Genomic DNA, 18,342 nt, shown 5'->3' on the forward strand with positions numbered 1-18,342 from the left:
TCAGTTGTTTAAAACTGTTTTAAATATTGTGTAAAACTGAACTTTTAAATTATTGTTGTTTTTAATTGTTGTAACCTGCCCTAGGACCTCAGGATGAGGGGGCGGCGGGTAATGAAGTGTGTGGTAATAATAATAACTGTATAGAATTGCACTGTTAAACATATAAATGAATTTCAATTTTAATATATTTAAATTATATTTATACGTATACCCCCCCCCACACACACTTCATTTAATATGCCATGTCCTATATCTGAATGAAAATGTGAAAGAGGGGGGAAATGATATGTAAAGGGTTTAAAGGTGTGTAGGAGAGAAGCACTTTGGAACGCGGAGACAAATTGCTTGATAAAATTTTCCTTAAAAAGAAAAAAAAAACCTGCACCCACTCTTATCCCTGGTGTGTGCAAAAACGAGAGGAACGGCTGACAAAACAGAGGTATCACCCGATAAATTAACTGCGCGCTGCTGACAGGTCTACTCAGGAGTAAATCCCAATCGCTGGTTTCAAGGTAAATGCACGATGCAAGGCTGCAGATCAGTTAACCAATGGAAAATTGGTGCGGCCCGATCCCCTGCACGTTTACTCGGAAGTAAACGCCCCTGTGCTCAGTGGAGTACCCTATGTTACCTGGGCACGGGTTGCAGCCGGCACCTTTTTGAAGGACTTGTTCTGCGTAAGCCTGCAACCCTAGATCCGCTTCCCTGGGAGTAAGCCCCCTGTGTCTCTTTTCCTGAGTAAGGTTACAGGTAGCTTCTTCACTTACTTCCAGCCAAAACACATGCTGCGTGATTTGATTGCATCTATACAGGGAGACCAGCCTCCACCCACTCCCCCATTGTTGGGGGTGAGACTAAATGACTATTTGGGTTCCTTCCAATTCTTAAAAAAATATATATATAATTCCAAGCTGACAAAAATCAGCTTGACACCCTCCCCATTCACAAGTTCTTAAGCCACTCCTCTTCCTCCTCCCTACCCTCCTCCCTATTGGCCGCGGGCCGAGGAGCTCCGCCCCTTTCGAACGTTGCGTATCCGGCTTCGAAGGACCCGGCAGCAGCTCTGCCCGCTGCCTCCCACCCCCCACCCCGCCCCCACGTGGGCCTTGCAAAGGGGAAACTAAGGTAAAGGCGGGGAGGGGGGAGGTCTTGGATCATTGGACTAGCTGGTCCGGTCCATTCTTCAGTGAGAGGCCTGGGAAGGAGTCCCGCCCACCTCTTGGTGGAGGAGAGGGACTAATGGGGTAATAAGGGAGAAAAGGGGAGTCCCCCCCCCCCAGGGTGCTGCTTCGCACCGAGTCAGACCACCCCCGGCCCTTCTAGCTCAATATTGCCTACACTGACTGGCAGTTGTAGCTCTCCGGGATCTCAGGCACTTCCAGCTCTCCCACTGAGGAATCGAACTTGGGAAGTTCCGCATGCAAAGCAGCTTCGCCGCCGCTGAGCTACGGCTCATTTTTCCTTTTGCAGTTGCAGCTACGGCTTGCCATCCCGAAGGGCAGTCGCCTAGCGTGGCGTGGGTGACATTGTGTGCGTGTGTCCCGTTGTGGGCTGGCTCGATCCAAATGCCACAGATCCAGAGTGTAAACATCTAATGTGGAGCTGGTTTGATTTTCGGATGCATCTTAAAGTCAGCTTAAATAGGAAAAGCTCCCTGCAAAGAGAAAAGTAGCACGGGAGCCAAGCGAACCCTTTTGCCCCATCTGCTAGCTTTCCGCTTGCAGGGTTTGCTTGTTTCCCACAGAGATTCAACACAAGGTGAAAAGTAGCACAGCAGAGAGAGAGACCTCCCACCTTCGTTGGTACGGTCAGCTTTACCACCTCAGGTTGGGAGGCCAGAGAAGCGAAAGTGAGGACTCCTGGACCCTTACACAAGTATTAAAGGTGCAAGGGTCCTGTTCTCTGTTTCACCTTTGCCCCATGACTCTGCTCCCTCATTCGGCTGTGTGTATCTGGCCACATGCTGCTGTGCTACGTTACACGGCAATGCTGTAACCACAACTGAGCTTCAAAACTGTCGTGCAGGCCAAAGATCTGTCTAATCCAGCATAAATTAAACAAATTAAATTCTCATATATCTCATATTAATGAGATAAATTTAGGACCATTTCTGCAACAAGTGCTCATTTCCCAAAAATTATATCCTGTGCTTTTCCCCTCCTCTGGGGCCTACTCCCTGGTATTTTATCTGTGTTGTTTTAACAGAGACTCGGTCTGGCGAAAAAGCAATATATAAAAAGTAATTTATACCTCTCATCTTATATTGTGTGACAGATTTTGCCTCCTGACAACCCCTCTCCTAAGACCATCGGTACATATTTCTGCCCAGAGGCCCAATCATGGCTGGAAGAGGTGGCAGAGGGAGGGGCCGCGGCGGTCACATGACCTTCAACGTTGAAGCTGTGGGCATCGGAAAGGGGGAGGCTCTGCCCCCACCCACCCTCCAACCATCCCCACTGTTTCCTGTGAGTCTGGATTGCTTTTTCTTAATTTCTTCCCCCACACCTTTATTATATTTATTTATGTTCCATATCAAACATGTATTACCAAAGCAATGTTGATTTAAAACATAAATAAAAATAGGTTATATAAAACAATGAATCCTTTAAAGGAAACTGTAGTATTGAATATTAAAGGTAAAGGTAAAAGGACCCCTGACCATCTAGGTCCAGTCATGGCCGACTCTGGGGTTGCGGCGCTCATCTCGCTTTATTGGCCGAGGGAGCCGGGTCATGTGGTCAGCATGACTAAGCCGCTTCTGGCGAACCAGAGCAGCACACGGAAAAGCCGTTTACCTTCCTGCCAGAGTGGTACCTATTTATCTACTTGCACTTTGACGTGCTTTCTAACTGTTAGGTTGGCAGGAGCAGGGACCGAGCAACGGGAGCTCACCCTGTCGCGGGAATTCAAACCGCCGACCTTCTGATCAGCAAGCCCTAGGCTCTGTGGTTTAACCCACAACGCCACCTGCGTCCCTACTATTGAATATTATAGTAGATCAAATATTATGTTAAATAGAATATTTTTAATCCTACCAGTAGAATGTATTGTGCTTTAAAGAAACGTAACCTCAATCCTGAAATACTGTTTGTAGGGTAGCCAGGTGGTGGTATTTCTGTTTATACTGTAATCCATTTTACATTTTTTCTTAATTTGATCTTGGGGGGGTCTAGAAAATCAGACATATCCAATAAATTTATCTGTATTTATTTATTGCATTTATAAGGAGCTCAAGGTGGCATACATGGTTCTCTCCCCTTCCCATTTCATCCCCGCAACAACCCTGTGAGGCAGGTTACCTTATTGTGTCTCTTTGCCTCTTCCCGTTCAGCCCTTAGAATATAAACCTGTTCCACTGCAAACAGGAGAGGAGGTTGAATACATGTTGGCCCTGAAACAAGAGCTGAGGGGTGCTATGAAGAACCTGCCGTACTTCATCAAGCCTTCTGCACCAAAGAAAGGTAAAAAAAAACAACAACTGTAAAAACCCACCAGCCAAGAAGAATGCAGAATTCCTCCTCTGCTAGGAGGACAGTAAAACAGCTGACCCACCTCTTAAATATCAAAGGGCAAAAATAGTTTGCCATCTTTTAATCACTACCCCACCCCATAGATTGGCTGACCTGTTTCGGCATCACAGAACGTTCACCGATGGGAATTTTGGGTTTGTTTTTTTTGAAGGAGGGGGAAGGGTCAGCCATGAATGTTGGAAGTCATAAGAACATAAATAGAGTGTGCTGGATCAGGCCAATGGCCCGTCTAGTCCAGCATCCCAGTGGCCAACCAGGTGCCCCAATGGGAAACCCAAACACAAGACCCTTTTCCCCTCCAGTGGTTTCCACCAGCTGGCATTCAGAAGCCTTGCTGCCTCTGGTTCTGGAGGCAGAACATCGTCATCATGGTTAATAGTCATTGGTAGCCTTCTCCTCTGTGAATTTGCCTAATCCTTCTTTTAAGGCCACCCAAGTTGTTGGTCTATTCCCAGAGCAGTTTTCACAATCAATGCCTCTTTCCCAGGGAACTCCCAACTCTTGGCACCCTTAACAAACTACAATTCCCATGATTCTTTGGGGGAAAGCCATGGCTGCTTCAAGTGCTTTGAATGTAAGGTGCTGATGTGACCTATATCATCTGGTAGCATGTGGCCTTGCTGTGAGGATTGGGCAATGACAGGCAAACGGGAGCAGATTCCCTCCCATTTTCCAACCCCTCCTTTCTCTCCACCTCCCTGTTTCTTAGCTGTATCCCCTCTCGGTCTCCTCTTTTCCAGACTGAGCATGCACAGATCCCTCAACCATTCCTCATAAGGCTTGGTCTCCAGACCTTTCGCCACCTTCATCACCCTCCTCTGCACATGTTGTTATAGGCAGGTGCATCCCGGAGATATTGCAAAATCCCCCCAAGTCAAGTTTCTCTGGGTTGTAAAATCCTTCTCATCTGTGGTGTCATATACACCTTGTTAACCTGAGGCCACCTGGTGTCATCAGTGTGTGCAAACCCAGTGACTCTAAACTCCAAATCTCTCTAAATTTCAGGATTCCTAGATCCCTATCAAGTGGCTGGTTTTCACTGGCCTAAAGCCAGCTTCAGGTTATGTTGACAAGAGGTCATTGGCCAAGCCAATGACCTCTGCTTGTGTTCAGCAGAGCACAGCAGAGATCTTCTGCTGTGATCCACCAGCCTGGGTGACCTTCTTGGTTGGAGAAGCCCAGAGAAGAGGATCATAAGATGCGATGGGCATCTTCCCTCTGTGGCCTTTCAGGAACTGTTCATTCATTCTTCAACAAACATATTTTTTTAATTCCAGGCTCTGGTTTCACTCATAGGATCAAGGCTCTTTGAGCTTCACAGTGACCACTTGAGGAATTGGATACTGGGCACACAAAAAATGAGGATCAAGAACTTTCTTCTTCTTTTGAAAGCACACTTCTGGGCCTCAGGGGTCCCTAAATAGCCCTGAGAATATATGGGTAGCACCTGGTGGGAAATCTCAGTGGCTAGATTGGGAACAGGGTTTTCTGGAAACTGCACAAGGGGGAGAGCATTGCTGCTGTTCTTCCCAGGAGTGTTTGGTTGAGCACAGTGAGAGCAGGAGGCTGGACTAGATGGGCCATTGGCCTGATCCAGTGGGCTCTTTTATGTTCTTTTGTTGTTCTGAGGATGCTGGAGACCGTTAGAACAGGCTTCCTCAACCTCGGCCCTCCAGATGTTTTGAGACTACAATTCCCATCATCCCTGACCACTGGCCCTGCTAGCTAGGGATCATGGGAGTTGTAGGCCAAAAACATCTGGAGGGCCAAGGTTGAGGAAGCCTGCATTAGAACAAAACCTGTGTCAACTCATAAGAGCAGAGAAGTAAGGGGAGGAATAAAGTAGGGCCTGTTGGGTATGGGGGCAAGTAGGAGGCAGCTTTGGGGTGTAAAGAGGGCCGGCCCATGAAGAGAACCACAAGTTAGCCACACCGGGTTTAGTCAAGTCCCTACATCTGTGTGTGGGTTGGTAGAATGGCTTGTTTCTTGAAACCTGTCTGCATCCTGCATTTTCCAGATGTGGAACGCTATTCCGACAAGTATCAGATGTCCACTCCTGTTGACAATGCCATTGAGTGGAGTCCTGGTAAGTCGGATAATATTTTATTTAGTTGTATTTATTTGGATATTTGCACATCCCACACCAGCCTCAAGGACTCCTTTCCCCCCTTGCCTTAAATATATTGGAAGATATTTATATATCATTTTCCATTACAAAAAAAACCCAAAAACAAATACAAGTACAAATTGGTGAAAACATACCATGAAACAGTAAAAGCGACATAGAAAGAGATGAGACGTAAGTTGCATGCAGGGTGGAACCGTTGAAATTAATCAACCTAAGTTAGTCATTACTTGTGAGGTGGTTTGGAGGGTACAGTTGCATTCATAGAATCATAGAGTTGGAAGAGACCACAAGGGCCATCGAGTCCAACCCCCTGCCAAGCATTACAGCCCTTACAACAAACTTGTGAGTTAGGCTGATGTTATTACCCCCATATTAACAGTGGGCACTGAAGGGCCAAGGTAGGATCCTGTCTCCCCACCCCACATTATTCCCCCAGCCCACCTTGCCAACAGAAATGAATGAGACCTGTGTAGAATATACACAGATAGAGTTCCCTGCTTAGAGCACAAGGCAAAATTCCGACTTAGGGGTTTTTTTGGGGGGGGACATTTTTTTTGGGTAAATAAATGGTGTTATTAGGAATTTTGAATGGCTCTGAAGTACAGAAGTGGTGGATTTTATAAGAGAATCCAGCCAGACCTTCCACATGTGCCCAAGTAGTTAAATTTTGCTTGGCTATTTATCTTTGCAGATTGGAAACAGCTACCCCAAGAATTAAAGATCCGGGTGCGGAAGATTAAAAAGCAGAGTAAGTACTTCTCCGCGTTCAAGCTAAAGTCAGAACAGCAGCAACAGAAACCCCCCTTTCCTGACTTTTACGCTTTCGCACCCCACAATCGCCCAGGTGCAGAACAGGGATTTGACCCTTCATCTCTGCGACTCAAATGGCAGCACTCTGCTCACCCAGCTCTTAAGTATCTGCATCCAGTAGGCCCCCATCACTGGTTTAGGAAGCAATGTACGCACACTATCAGCCACAATCCATATCTATCCTGTGAGAAAAGCTGCTTTTTCATCTCCCCACAAGCAGGCCAGCTTTGATCTGATTTGAAGGCGTAAGCCTTATTTATTTCTTGCATTTATATATTCCTTTTTTCTAAAAAGTTTTTATGTATACTTTTCAGGTTTATACATTTCATTAGTTTTACAATCAATTTAACATTTCAAAGTTTGACTTCCTTCCCCTCTTTCTGAGGTTCCTTAAATTTATTTTTTAATATTTTCTGCATATCCAAATTCGTTTAATTGGCTCATTTTTATTATCTACTTTAAATATATACTCTTATGAAATTGCAGATTGTTACAATAATCCTGTCAATGTTCTTATCTGTTTACAATTTATCTGTAAATAAATAAATCAAGATAACAGTTTGTTATCTTGATTTCTTATTCTTCCGGTAAGTTTTGCCATTTCTGTATAATCCATAAGTTTTTGTATCCATTTTTCTTTTGCTGGGACTTCTGCTTCTTTCCACTTTGGGGCAAGTAGCATTCTTGCTGCTGTAGTTGCATACCTAAATAAATTTCTATAGAATTTAGATAGTTCTGTCCGTATAATTCCCAAAAGAAAAGCTTCTGGGCTTTTTTTAAACAAACGTTATTTTGAACAGCCTTTTCAATTAATTGTATATCATTTCCCATTTATATATTCCACCTTTTTCTCCAAGGAGCTCAAGGTGGCATACGTAGTTCTCATTCCCCCTCCCCCCATTTTATCCTCACAACAACCCTGTGAGGTAGGTTAGGTTGAGAGTGAGTGACTGGCCTCAAATCACTCTAACCACTGCACCACACAGCCTCTATGAAGACAGCCATGCCCCCTCCCCACCCGCTGGTGTGTGGACAGACAGCAACTTGGAAACACACACCCAGCTGTGTACAGTGTGCAAATGCGATTTGAAACAGAGGGGGTGGAAACAGCTCCACCGCGTTTTAAGCCGGTAATGTGTGCACAGCCTAAAGCTCTGCCCACTGTACCATGCTGCCTCTGCCAGTTTACAAGGGTTCTTTCCCGTAAAAACCCATTTAGCTTTTCCTGAATTGCCCAAGTCCCCATTTACGCAGCTTACTGTTCAGTTTTATGGGGAATTTAGTGACAGATTTCCGCTCAGAATTCCCACACCCTTTCCTGGTTTAATCCTCAGCCAGGGAGATGAGTTCAGACAGGCAGAGTTTGTCACCCTTTTGAAGAGAGCTGAGGCCTCTGTAAATCCAAGGTGGGAAAAAGTCTTGTAACTGGCAAGCAGGGCCTGAGAGAACCTTCTGCCCTTGATGCCCAACCCTAGTGCAGAAATGATCACGTTAAGAGGATGTCCTTGGTTAGTGGGTCTTCAAAATGGAGGGTGAGGGAGAAGATGGTGGTCTCTTGGGTACGATGGGCCTAACCTTACTAGGATTTTATAAATTGCCACTTTTCAAAGTTTTCTGCCCCTGCCACATTAATGTGCCAAAGAACCCCTGTGTGTTGCAGAGGATTCTGGGACATGCCATGGCTTTCGGTTAAGCAGATGAACCCAGAACCCTCATTTTTGCCCCTAGTGAGCTGAGAGGCCACATTCGCACCATATATTTTAAGCACTATGATACCACTTTAGATAGTTGTGGCTTCCCCCTGAGAATTCTGGGAGCTGTAGTTTCTTTAAGGGTGCTGAGGAGGCCACAAATTCCCCACAGAGCTATGATTCCCAGACTTCCCTGAGAAAGAGGGGTTGATTGTTAAACCACTCTGGGAATTGTAGCTTCGGGAGGGGAACAGCGAAAATGTCGAGATGTTTCCCATGGTTGATTGTGGGAGCCTTATTATTTAATATATAAACTAATGTGAAACCCCAAAGATAAAATCCAGTTGGAAAACCAAGGGGTCTATGAAATACCCTGCAAAGTCTGCCCAGCCACGTACATTGGACAAACAAACAGACGAATAAATGCACGTATCGCAGAACACAAGAATGCCGTCAAAAAAGAAGAAAAAACTTCCTCTCTTTTCCAACACATGAAAGAAACAGGACACGAAATTAATTTTGCAGATTCCAAATTGCTCTTTAACATGGAACATCACCACAAGAGAATAATCATGGAAGCCATCGAGATAGAGAAACACCCTCACAACATGAACAAGCGTGACGACACGTCCCGCCTGCCAGACATCTGGAAATTAGCCCTCCCCACAAAAACCGACACCAGAACCAGAGGCACACAGAACGCCATCACCAATCAACCACACCAGACCCAAACCCAGACCCTCTCCACAGATAAACTACAGACACCATCCAGTAGCCAAACCATAGTGGCACCTCCGGATGCTGCACCCCCCTGCAATCCCTACACAGATCTGGCTGGCACAGGGCACAAAACCACAGCTCGCCCCTATACACGAAGCCAAGCCAGAGCACAACTAAGTGCAGTACAGCCATCTTCTCAGAAAAACTCTTCACAAGCTCAAGAGGTCAAGACATGAAAGCTTTAGCAACTAATCCACACTTAATGACCCACCTAAGTGGTACTCAGAATATCACTCAAGAAATCACTCAAGATATCCCTCAAGTAATTAAGGAACAAAAGAAGAAAAGGCACACTAACCTGGGAACTTCCTCTCTGCCCAGAACGTTGGAGGCTATACACCACACCCCCTCAACAGTATTTATAGGAACTCAAACACTGAGATCCTGCTCTGTTCCAGTAACAAGAAGCCGAAAGCACCAGCCTGAAGATGACGAGTGAGACCTCGTCGAAACGTCGCCTAGACACCCCAACTCTTACACGGGAAGACACCCGAAGACACCAAAACCTGCATATATATATATATATATATATATATATATATATATATATATATAATTTTCTGGCTGTTTATATTATCTGTATGTGTGTATTGAGCTGTTGAATGTTTTGGAGGCCTTGACTCTTCGTTGCTCTTTGTGGCTCCTTGTTGTGAACCCCTCTGGAATGTTTTGTATTTAGGAACTGTTGACCACACAAGTAGGTAAGATAGCCAGCTCCTTGAATTATGCCTGGGGGGAAATGGGCAGCCTTCAGGAGATGTCGGTGTGCTGATGTAAATGTATGCAAGGGCTGTAGGGCATCTTTTGTGTGCAGAAGGTAATGGGTTCAATCCCCAGTGGTGTCTCCCAATAAGACTGGGAATGTCCCAGGTGGACTAATGGTCTGGCTTTGGTACAGAAGCAGCTTCCAGCATTTATCCTGCTGTCCTCTCTCTGTGGTGTTAACCTGATGGTCTCTTTTTGGTACAGGAGCCACCGTCCTTACCCCCAGGCGCAAAACTCAGTTGCCAGTAGACAAAGAAGAAGCCATCAAGAAGCTGGAGGTAAGAGCATAAGATGAGCCTGCAGGATGAGGCCTATGGCCCATCTGGTCCAGTATCCTGTTCTCAAAAGAGCCAACCAAATGCCTCTGGGAAGCCAAGACAAGAGCACTTTTTGCCCTCCTGTAGTTTAAAGCAACTGGCTTTCAGAAACATTAAGGCCAGGGTGAAGAGGTGTGTCTTCCGCATCCTCCAAAAGCTGTACAGTGAAGGTGCCAGATGGACCTCTGCAGAGAGGGAGTTCTGCAGTTTAGGGGCCACCACAGAGAAGACCTCTTGGAGCATAACCACCACCCCTGAGCCTCTGAGAGCAGAGGAGCTACCAAGAGGGCTGGTTTGTAGGGAAGAAGGCAGTCTTTCTGATATCTGGGGCCTGCATTGTTCAGGGCTTTAAAGACTACCGTGATCACCTTGGATTAGGCCCAGAAATGAACTGGCAACCAGTGCAGCTGTTTTAGAATGGGGTAAATCAGAATTGTAGAGTGGGGAGGTCCTCCAGGGGTCATCTAGTCCAACCCCATGCAATGCAGGAATCACAGCTGAAGAATCTCTGACAGTGGCTCCTGTATTTATAAACCATCCGACCTCTTGTTTATAAATCACCAATGAAAGAGATCCCAACTTTCCTGGGTCATCTGTTCAACTGTCAAACAGCTCTAACTATCAGGATTATATGTGAGATCTAAACGGAACCCCAGCCACTAATCTGACTGCTGTATTTTGGACCAAATGAAGTTTCATCTTGAATCAACCAGAGACGGTGAGATCCATCACAAGTCGGGAGTGAGTTGTATATACAGTGGTACCTTGGGTTAAGAACTTAATTCGTTCCGGAGGTCCGTTCTTAACCTGAAACTGTTCTTAACCTGAAGCACCACTTTAGCTAATGGGGCCTCCTGCTGCCGCTGCGCCGCCAGAGCACGATTTCTGTTCTCATCCTGAAACAAAGTTCTTAACCTGAGGTAATATTTCTGGGTTAGCGGAGTCTGTAACCTGAAGCGTATGTAACCTGAAGCGTATGTAACCCGAGGTACCACTGTAATAGGATGGAGAACAGGAGGCCGAATCAAGACCCAGTTCGTGTGATGGTTCCTTTGGGTCTCAGATCCTGTTCTCAGCGCTAGGAGTCTTCCCTTGAAATTGTGACATAATAAGCTTGTGTCTTAATACTTTTCAATTGTTTCCTAGACTTTGGAAAAGAAAGAGGAGGAGGTGACGTCTGAAGAGGAAGAGGAGAAAGAAGAGGGAGAAGAAGGGAAGGAAGAGGAGGAGGAGGAATACGACGAGGAAGAATTTGAGGAGGTATGGAGGACAAAAATCAGAAACGCAGACCCGTCTTTGGCAAGAGGTGCAACCTGCCGTTTCTCTGAGTTGAGGGGTTCAGGCAGCCTTCCCTGCACAACCCCCTCTTGCTAACGCCACCACTAGACCTCTTTCCTTAGCTAAAAAAGTGTGTGCAGTGCCATCCCAGAAAGGTTTCTCTGCTCCCTAAAATTTGGAGAGGCATTCAACTGGGATCCATTTGGCAGGAGGGTTTTGGATATCTGCACTTTTTAAAGCTGAGAAATCAGCGTTGACCAGCGAATTCAAGGCACAAGATATTCACATTTTGTTTCCTTAAAAAAAAAAAAAAGGAATGTGCTTCTAGTCCATAAGGATAAGCTAGAAAGTGTGTGGGCCACATCTGATGAAACCTCGGAAAGCCAGGATGTCCAAAAGATCTGGAGGAGCATCAGGTTCATAGAATCAGAGAACTGTAGAGTTGGAAGTGGTCCCCAAGGGACATCTAGTCCAACCCCCTGCAATGCAGGAATCACAGCTAAAAATTCCTGGCAGGTGGCCATCCAACCTCTGTTTAAAAATCTCCAAGGAAGGAGAGTCCACACCTTCTGAGGTGGTCCATTCCATGGACAAACAGCTCTTAACCCTCAAAAAGGTTTTCCTAATGTTGAGAGGGAATCCCCTTTCTTGTTATTTGAACCTGTTGGTTTTAGCAAAAGCTTGTTCTAAACTCTCATCTCCGCTGCACCCATTTATTTTTCTTCAACAGGAGACGGATTACATCATGTCCTACTTCGACAACGGTGAAGATTTCGGGGGCGACAGCGACGACAACATAGATGAAGCCATATACTGAATGGGGTGACCCACCCGGTTTGCAAACAGGGAGGTGCGTCTCACAAACGCCCCAAACATCTCTCCCCCAATGAGGAGCCTTTTCTGCTGCCCCTTTGGGGTCCTTGGATGGACAAGCTGTCTGGCTTCGGATGGGCTCCTGATTGCTTTCTGTGGGGCCCCGTCACAAGCGGAACCTGCCGGAACTTCTGCTCATTCGGCCTCTAGGTGGCATCGCTGACCCATTCTTCCCCGGGTGCTCTGTGTGTGTCTGTGTGGGCACCTGTTAACAAAACCAGCACAGGAACGTTGGATCTTCGGCTTCCTCCATTTTCTTCTGGAAAATGTGGGTCCCCTTGGGTTTAGTAGGAGAGCGTGTGAACTCCTGACACACCTGGCTTTCTTTCCTGAGCCTAGGAAGGAAATGGAATCCTTCCAGAAGACACTGAAAGGGACTTTTATCTGCGGTGTTAATTCACAGCAAAAACCATTCCTCTCGTTTGATCTTCTATTTTGTAATGAGGCCTTGCGTTTGTTTTTCCTCTTGTGCAGAAGGCAGTGCCAAACGGATGCCAAAGATACAGATTTTTTTCCTTTGGGAAGTATTTTAACGAGACGGTTTTAAATTCCACTTTTCTACTTTTGACTTTGTGAGGCCCTGTTGAAGATGAAGGGGATGAATAGGAGGCAAAGGAGATAGCCAGCCTCTTTGAAGAGTTGCCAAGAATCTCCCACAATCCTCTGGAGCATGTAACTAGTGAAGGGACACAGTCCCTGTTTCGTGGAATGCCTGTGCATAGAAGTTCCCATTTTGAAATGTACAAAACCCGATTTTTAATTTGTATTTTAATCAGCAACGAGGTTTCGGTGCTGTACTTTGGTTTGGCTGAGAGCTGCCAGCTGCATCCACAACTTTCCCATCTCAGGCATAACTGTTAAAGGTGGTGGGGCTATCCCCCCACCCCCACCATATTTAACCCTTATAAGGATTTTTGCAAGCACAGCTGGGCTAAATATTCACCCCACCTTCCTGGAGCCGTTTATCAGCTGCTAAAGAAGAAGGACTTTTTAAGGGTCTTATAGTTTTCAAGGGTGTCATCCTGTCTTTAAAATGCAGTGTGGACAAAGGTTCCCCTCCCTCTTCCTTTTACAAAAAAACAAAGCCCCCCAAATTGAAACAGGCTGGCCAACCACTGCAAGCAGGCCATGCACATTTCTGAGACAGACTGCCCAGCCACTCAGTCTCAAAGATGCTCTGTCTTCTGCTTCCTCCTAATATTTCCCCTGGGAACAGTGTTTGTGACCAATGGGAATCCTGACACACTGACAAACAGAGCATCCCACCCAGTCCTGTTCCCTTTAGGAATCCTTCAGCTGGTTCAGAAGGTCCTTTCTTTGAACCAGCTCCCTGATTTGCAGCATATTCTCAAGCAATCCCTAAACGTCTCAGTGAAGCAGATGAGTGGATAAAGAGAAGACTTTGAGGTTAGGGACTTTCCTCTAAAGTAGGATTGCTGCAAGACGGAGCCCTTCCCTTTATTTTTGCCTGTTGGAAAGTTTTTAAAATGCCGCTCCTTTTTACAGTGTGCGTGTGTGTGAGTATATATGTGTCTGCATATAAATTATTTTATTGCAATAAAAGTTTCCACATTTCCCCCCGTGTCTCGTTCAGTTTCCTGAGGCTTCCCACTCACAACAAAGCCGAAAGGTTTGCCCGTGTTTAGGCTGCATTCGCACAGCAGTGTATTCTGTATCCCTTATACTTTTCTTACTTCTTCATTTCTCCATTATGTTTGAGTTTTCACACGACATAAAAGCTGCTTTCAGAAACGTAGTGCCTGTTTAGGGCTTGTTTCCGTGTTGTTTACAAATGGATTTTTCCTGGAAGCAAAAAAATAACAAACAAAAAAATTGAGCACCAAACTTAAGCTATACAGTGGTACCTCGCAAGACGAAAAACGCGCAAGACAAAAGAGTTTTCCGTTTTTTGAGTCGTTCCGCAAGACGAATTTCCCTATGGGCTTGCTTCGCAAGACGAAATGTCTTGCGAGTTCTTGCGAGTTTGTTTCCTTTTTCTTAAAGCCGCTAAGCCGTTAATAGCCGCTAATAGCCGCTAAGCTGCTAATAGCCGTGCTTCGCAAGACGAAAAAACCGCAAGATGAAGAGACTCGCGGAACGGATTAATTTCGTCTTGTGAGGCACCACTGTAGTCTGTTAAATTTCTGGAACTGGCTTTTTTACTCTGTGCGAAAGCTCGGATATAATGTTAGGAAAACAAGGAAATTGAACACATCAATTCATAGAAGAGAGGGCTATTGATGGCTACTAGCCACAATGGCTATGCTCTGCCCCCACAACTTGAGGCAGTGATGCTTCTGAATACCAGTTGCTGCAAACTACAGGAGGGGAGATTTGCTCCTGGGCTTAGGTCCTGCTTGTGGGTTTCCCACGGGCACCTGGTTGGCCACTGTGAGAACAGGTTAAATAAAAAAAGGTAAAGACCCCTGGACAGTTAAGTCCAGTCAAAGGCGACTATGGGATTGCGGCGCTCATCTTGCTTTCAGGCCAAGGGAGCCGGCGTTTGTCCACAGACAGCTTTCCAGTTCATGTGACCAGCATGACTAAACCGCCGCAGCAGTACCTATTTATCTACTTGCCCTGGCGTGCTTTCGAACTCCTAGGTTGGAAGGAGCTGGGACAGAGCAACGGGAGCTCACCCCGTCGCGGGGATTCGAACCGCCGACCTTCTGATTGGCAAGCCCAAGAGGCTCAGTGGTTTAGACCACAGCGCCACCTGCGTCCTTGTGAGACCAGGATGTTGGACTAGATGCGGTCATTGTCCTGATCCAGCAGGCTTGTCAAAGGTTCTTAGGTTCATAATGCAGCCTTCGCTGCTCTGAATGAAACAGCCAGAAGCAAAACATTGGTAAATGGTTTATGGGAAGAACAGATGAAAGGGCAAGTTTAGCTGGGGGGAAACCATCACACACAAGACCAGGGGAGCCGCCGGGACTTTTAGCGCTGACTAGTTGCAACCTAAAAATGGCTCCTTTTGATTTTTGTAAGTTGGAAAGAGGAAGTAGTATTTATTATTAATAATAATTAATTAATTAATTAATTAATTAATTAATTTTCTATACCGTTCTTCCAAGGATCACAGGGCGGTTTCCAATTTTAAAACATCAAAATACATGCCATTGTAACAAACAAAAACAATACACCCCCGGAATATAGTGGAAGGAGCAGACAGTGGATTGTGCAAAAGAGGTGCGGAAGAAGGAACGGGAAGAACAGGGCAAAAGGGCTGTGCACTCTGATTCCATGGAAATCCAGAATAGCAAAGGATGCTTTCCAGAAGATCTTCCAATCCCCTCTCCATTAAACCAACCCCCAAATTTCTAGCGAAAGTGCGTTTGAAAGAGCACAGGTTAGTGAAAGGGCAATGGGTGATGAAAGAATGGTTGCTGACCGTGCTCAGAGAGGGGAAGCTTCATTCTTACTCAGACCTTTGGCTGCCTGACTCAAAACAACTACAGTTGTACCTCAGAAGTCGAGCGGAATCTGTTCCGGAAGTCCGTTTGACTTCCAAAGCATTTGGAAGCCAATCGGAAGCTGCGTCGGATTTTCGGGTTCTAAAGAACGTTCACAGACAGGATCACTCACTTCCAGATTTGCGTCATTCGGGAGTCAAAACGTTCAACTCGCAAGGTGTTCAGCTTCCGAGGTACGACTATATTTGAAGCTAGGTGAATTCTGCAGGGGGGAAAAAACATTACGGCGTATGGGTTGCAAAAGTATGAGAAATTGGACAGAGTCCCTCAGTTTGTTTGATTATTGCAGACTGCAGGACAGCAGTACCTCAAGGACCGCCTCTTCCCATATGAACTTACCTGGATACTGAGACCATTCTTTGAGGCCCATCTTTGTGTGCCTCCTCCACGAGATGTCCAGAGGGTATCAACATGAGAACAAGCCTTTTCTGCAATGGCTCCCCGTTTTTGGAATGCTCTCCCCAGGGAGGTTTGGCTGGTGCCTTCATTATACGCTTTTAGGCGCCAGGCGAAAACATTCCTCTTTAACCAGGCCTTTGGCTAATTGACATCTAATGCTCTTTTAAATGTGTTGTGGAAAGGGGGGATTATTGGTTTGTTTCTGTTCTTATTTTTATTATGTATTATATACTTTGTGTTTTTATATCGTAATTTTATGTTGTGAACTGCCCTAAAATCTATGGGTAGAGGGCAGCATACAAATTTTAATAATAATAATAATAATAATAATAATAATAATAATAATAATAATAAATATTATTTATTGCATTTATATCCTACCTTTCCCCTCCAAGGAGCTCATTTAACCCCCACAACAACCCTGTGAGGTAGGTTAGGCAGAGGAGACAGTGACTGGCCCAAGGTCAACCAGTGAGCTTCATGGCAATGTCAGGATCTGAACCCTGGTCTCCCAGGTCCTAGTCCAGCACTCTAACCACTACACCACACTGCCGAATTATTGCTTAATTTTTTTCTGCAGAAAAAAAGTAGAATTGCAGAGTAGGGGATGCGAAAATGTGAGAAATTGTGCAGAGTCCCTTGGTTGCCGAATTCAGCCCCAGCCCCACCACTCAATGCAAAATTTGGATTGCTTGGTGTAAAAAATGCCCCATGTTGTCTTTTGCGTGTTTTAAAGTGAAATTCACAAGCTTTAAAGTGACGAGAAGCGTTTGGAGAAGTTGGGGACTGATCCAGGATTGACTGTCAACTTTGATCCAGCAGGGCTCTTCGTGTGCCCTGGACTTTATTCCGGCAGCTGGGAATGCGCCAGACGCATGACGGACGAGGGGACAGAGTGATGGGGAAGGTCTAGCGTGAAAAGAAGGAGAGAGTTTCTAGTACAGTCAACAAGCTGCCATCCTTGGCATCTGGGCTCTGCTTCTGACAAAGGCCTCCGGACAACGCCAGGCCTACTTGGCTGACCCCTCTGCTGACGCACTTCGAGGATTTCATGTTCCTGCTCTCAGAGGTGGGGAGGTGGCCAGGGTAGATTTCTGACTGCACACACTTAGGGGGCTGCTTCTTCCTGCTTCCCACTTTGTGTGTCAATAGCGAAGCAATACGCACCACCCTCGGTCTGAGTGAAAGGGCCGAACTTACACTGAAGTCAAACCATTGCTCAGTGTGTGTCCTGCACTGACTGGCAGCATCTCTCCAGGGTTTCAACATTCCTACCTGGAGATGCAAAGCTGAACTGCTGATATACAACCCATCCCCCAACAGGCAGATTTGTGTGTGTGCCACAGTTCTGAAGGGGCCCAGAGTGTGGCATTGGGGCAGAAACAAAATATAAAAAAATCCTTCCAGTAGCACCTTAGAGACCAACTAAGTTAGTTATTGGCATGAGCTTTCGTGTGCATGCACACTTCCTCAGATACAGTGGTTAGAGCATGAGCCTAGGAATGAAAGAAACCCACGTCTAAACCCTTATTCACTGAGTGACCTTTCATGTGCATGCACACAAAAGCTCATACCAATAACTCAGTTGGTCTCTAAGGTGCTACTGGAAGGAATTCTTTTTTATTTTGTTTCAACTACGGCAGACCAACATGGCTACCTACCTGTAACTAGAGCATTGGGGCAGGAAATTCTTATGACAATCTTCCATGCTTTGATAGAATTCCAAGAAATCTCCAGAGTCGGAGAGATGGTTGAATGAAAATGTTCCACAGTCGAGGCATCTGTGCCTCACGCTGCTGTTGCCTCTCTCCATAATTAGCAGCATAGGAAAATGAAATAAATAAGTTGTGCATTTGTTCCTCAGAACAACGCTGTGAGGTGGGCCAGGCTGTGTGTGTGTGTGTGTGTGTGTGTGTGTGTGTGTGTGTGTGAAAGAGAGAGGGGGGGGACTCATCCAAGATCACTCAGTGAATAGGGATTTAGACCTGGGTTTCTTTCATTCCTAGGCTCACGCTCTAACCATTGTACCACACTGTGTCTAGTTTTGCCTCCCCCTGCCTCCCACGATTTCTTCTCCCCAATGCTGCTGTTTGGTATTTCATGGAAACTGGAAAGGACATATTGCTGTTGGGGGCTCTGGGTGTCAGGCTTTCCTGTTGTGGCCAGGTTCCTATTTGGGGACATCACAAAGCAGAAGGGATGTGAGCAGGACCGAGGTAGTTGTGTCGCAATAAACTTGGTACATGAAATCATGGAACTGTAGAGTTGGAAGGGACCACGAGAGTCATCTAGTCCAAC

At 45.9% G+C, this 18,342-nt stretch overlaps 1 protein-coding gene across 5 annotated transcripts; it reads left to right on the forward strand.

The window, feature by feature from the left end:
• The first annotated feature begins 337 nt into the window (after positions 1-337).
• POLR3GL (RNA polymerase III subunit GL) lies at positions 338-13,748 on the forward strand. Of its 5 annotated transcripts, none has more exons than XM_083478176.1 (8): positions 338-512; positions 2,275-2,465; positions 3,332-3,461; positions 5,548-5,616; positions 6,350-6,406; positions 9,909-9,982; positions 11,168-11,281; positions 12,030-13,748. In XM_083478176.1, the coding sequence occupies exons 2-8, from the start codon at positions 2,340-2,342 to the stop codon at positions 12,114-12,116; spliced, it is 657 nt and encodes a 218-aa protein (XP_083334302.1). In that variant the 5' UTR covers positions 338-512; positions 2,275-2,339; the 3' UTR covers positions 12,117-13,748. The 5 variants fall into 5 exon arrangements, with proteins under 5 accessions (XP_083334302.1, XP_083334301.1, XP_083334305.1 ...); XM_083478175.1 differs by lacking the exon at positions 338-512 and adding an exon at positions 1,010-1,125; XM_083478179.1 differs by lacking the exon at positions 338-512 and adding an exon at positions 1,022-1,884.
• The last annotated feature ends 4,594 nt before the right edge of the window (positions 13,749-18,342 follow it).

The sequence above is a fragment of the Podarcis liolepis genome (genome assembly GCF_965112155.1).
Source record: "Podarcis liolepis genome assembly, chromosome: 15".
Classification (NCBI taxonomy): Eukaryota; Metazoa; Chordata; class Lepidosauria; order Squamata; family Lacertidae; genus Podarcis; species Podarcis liolepis.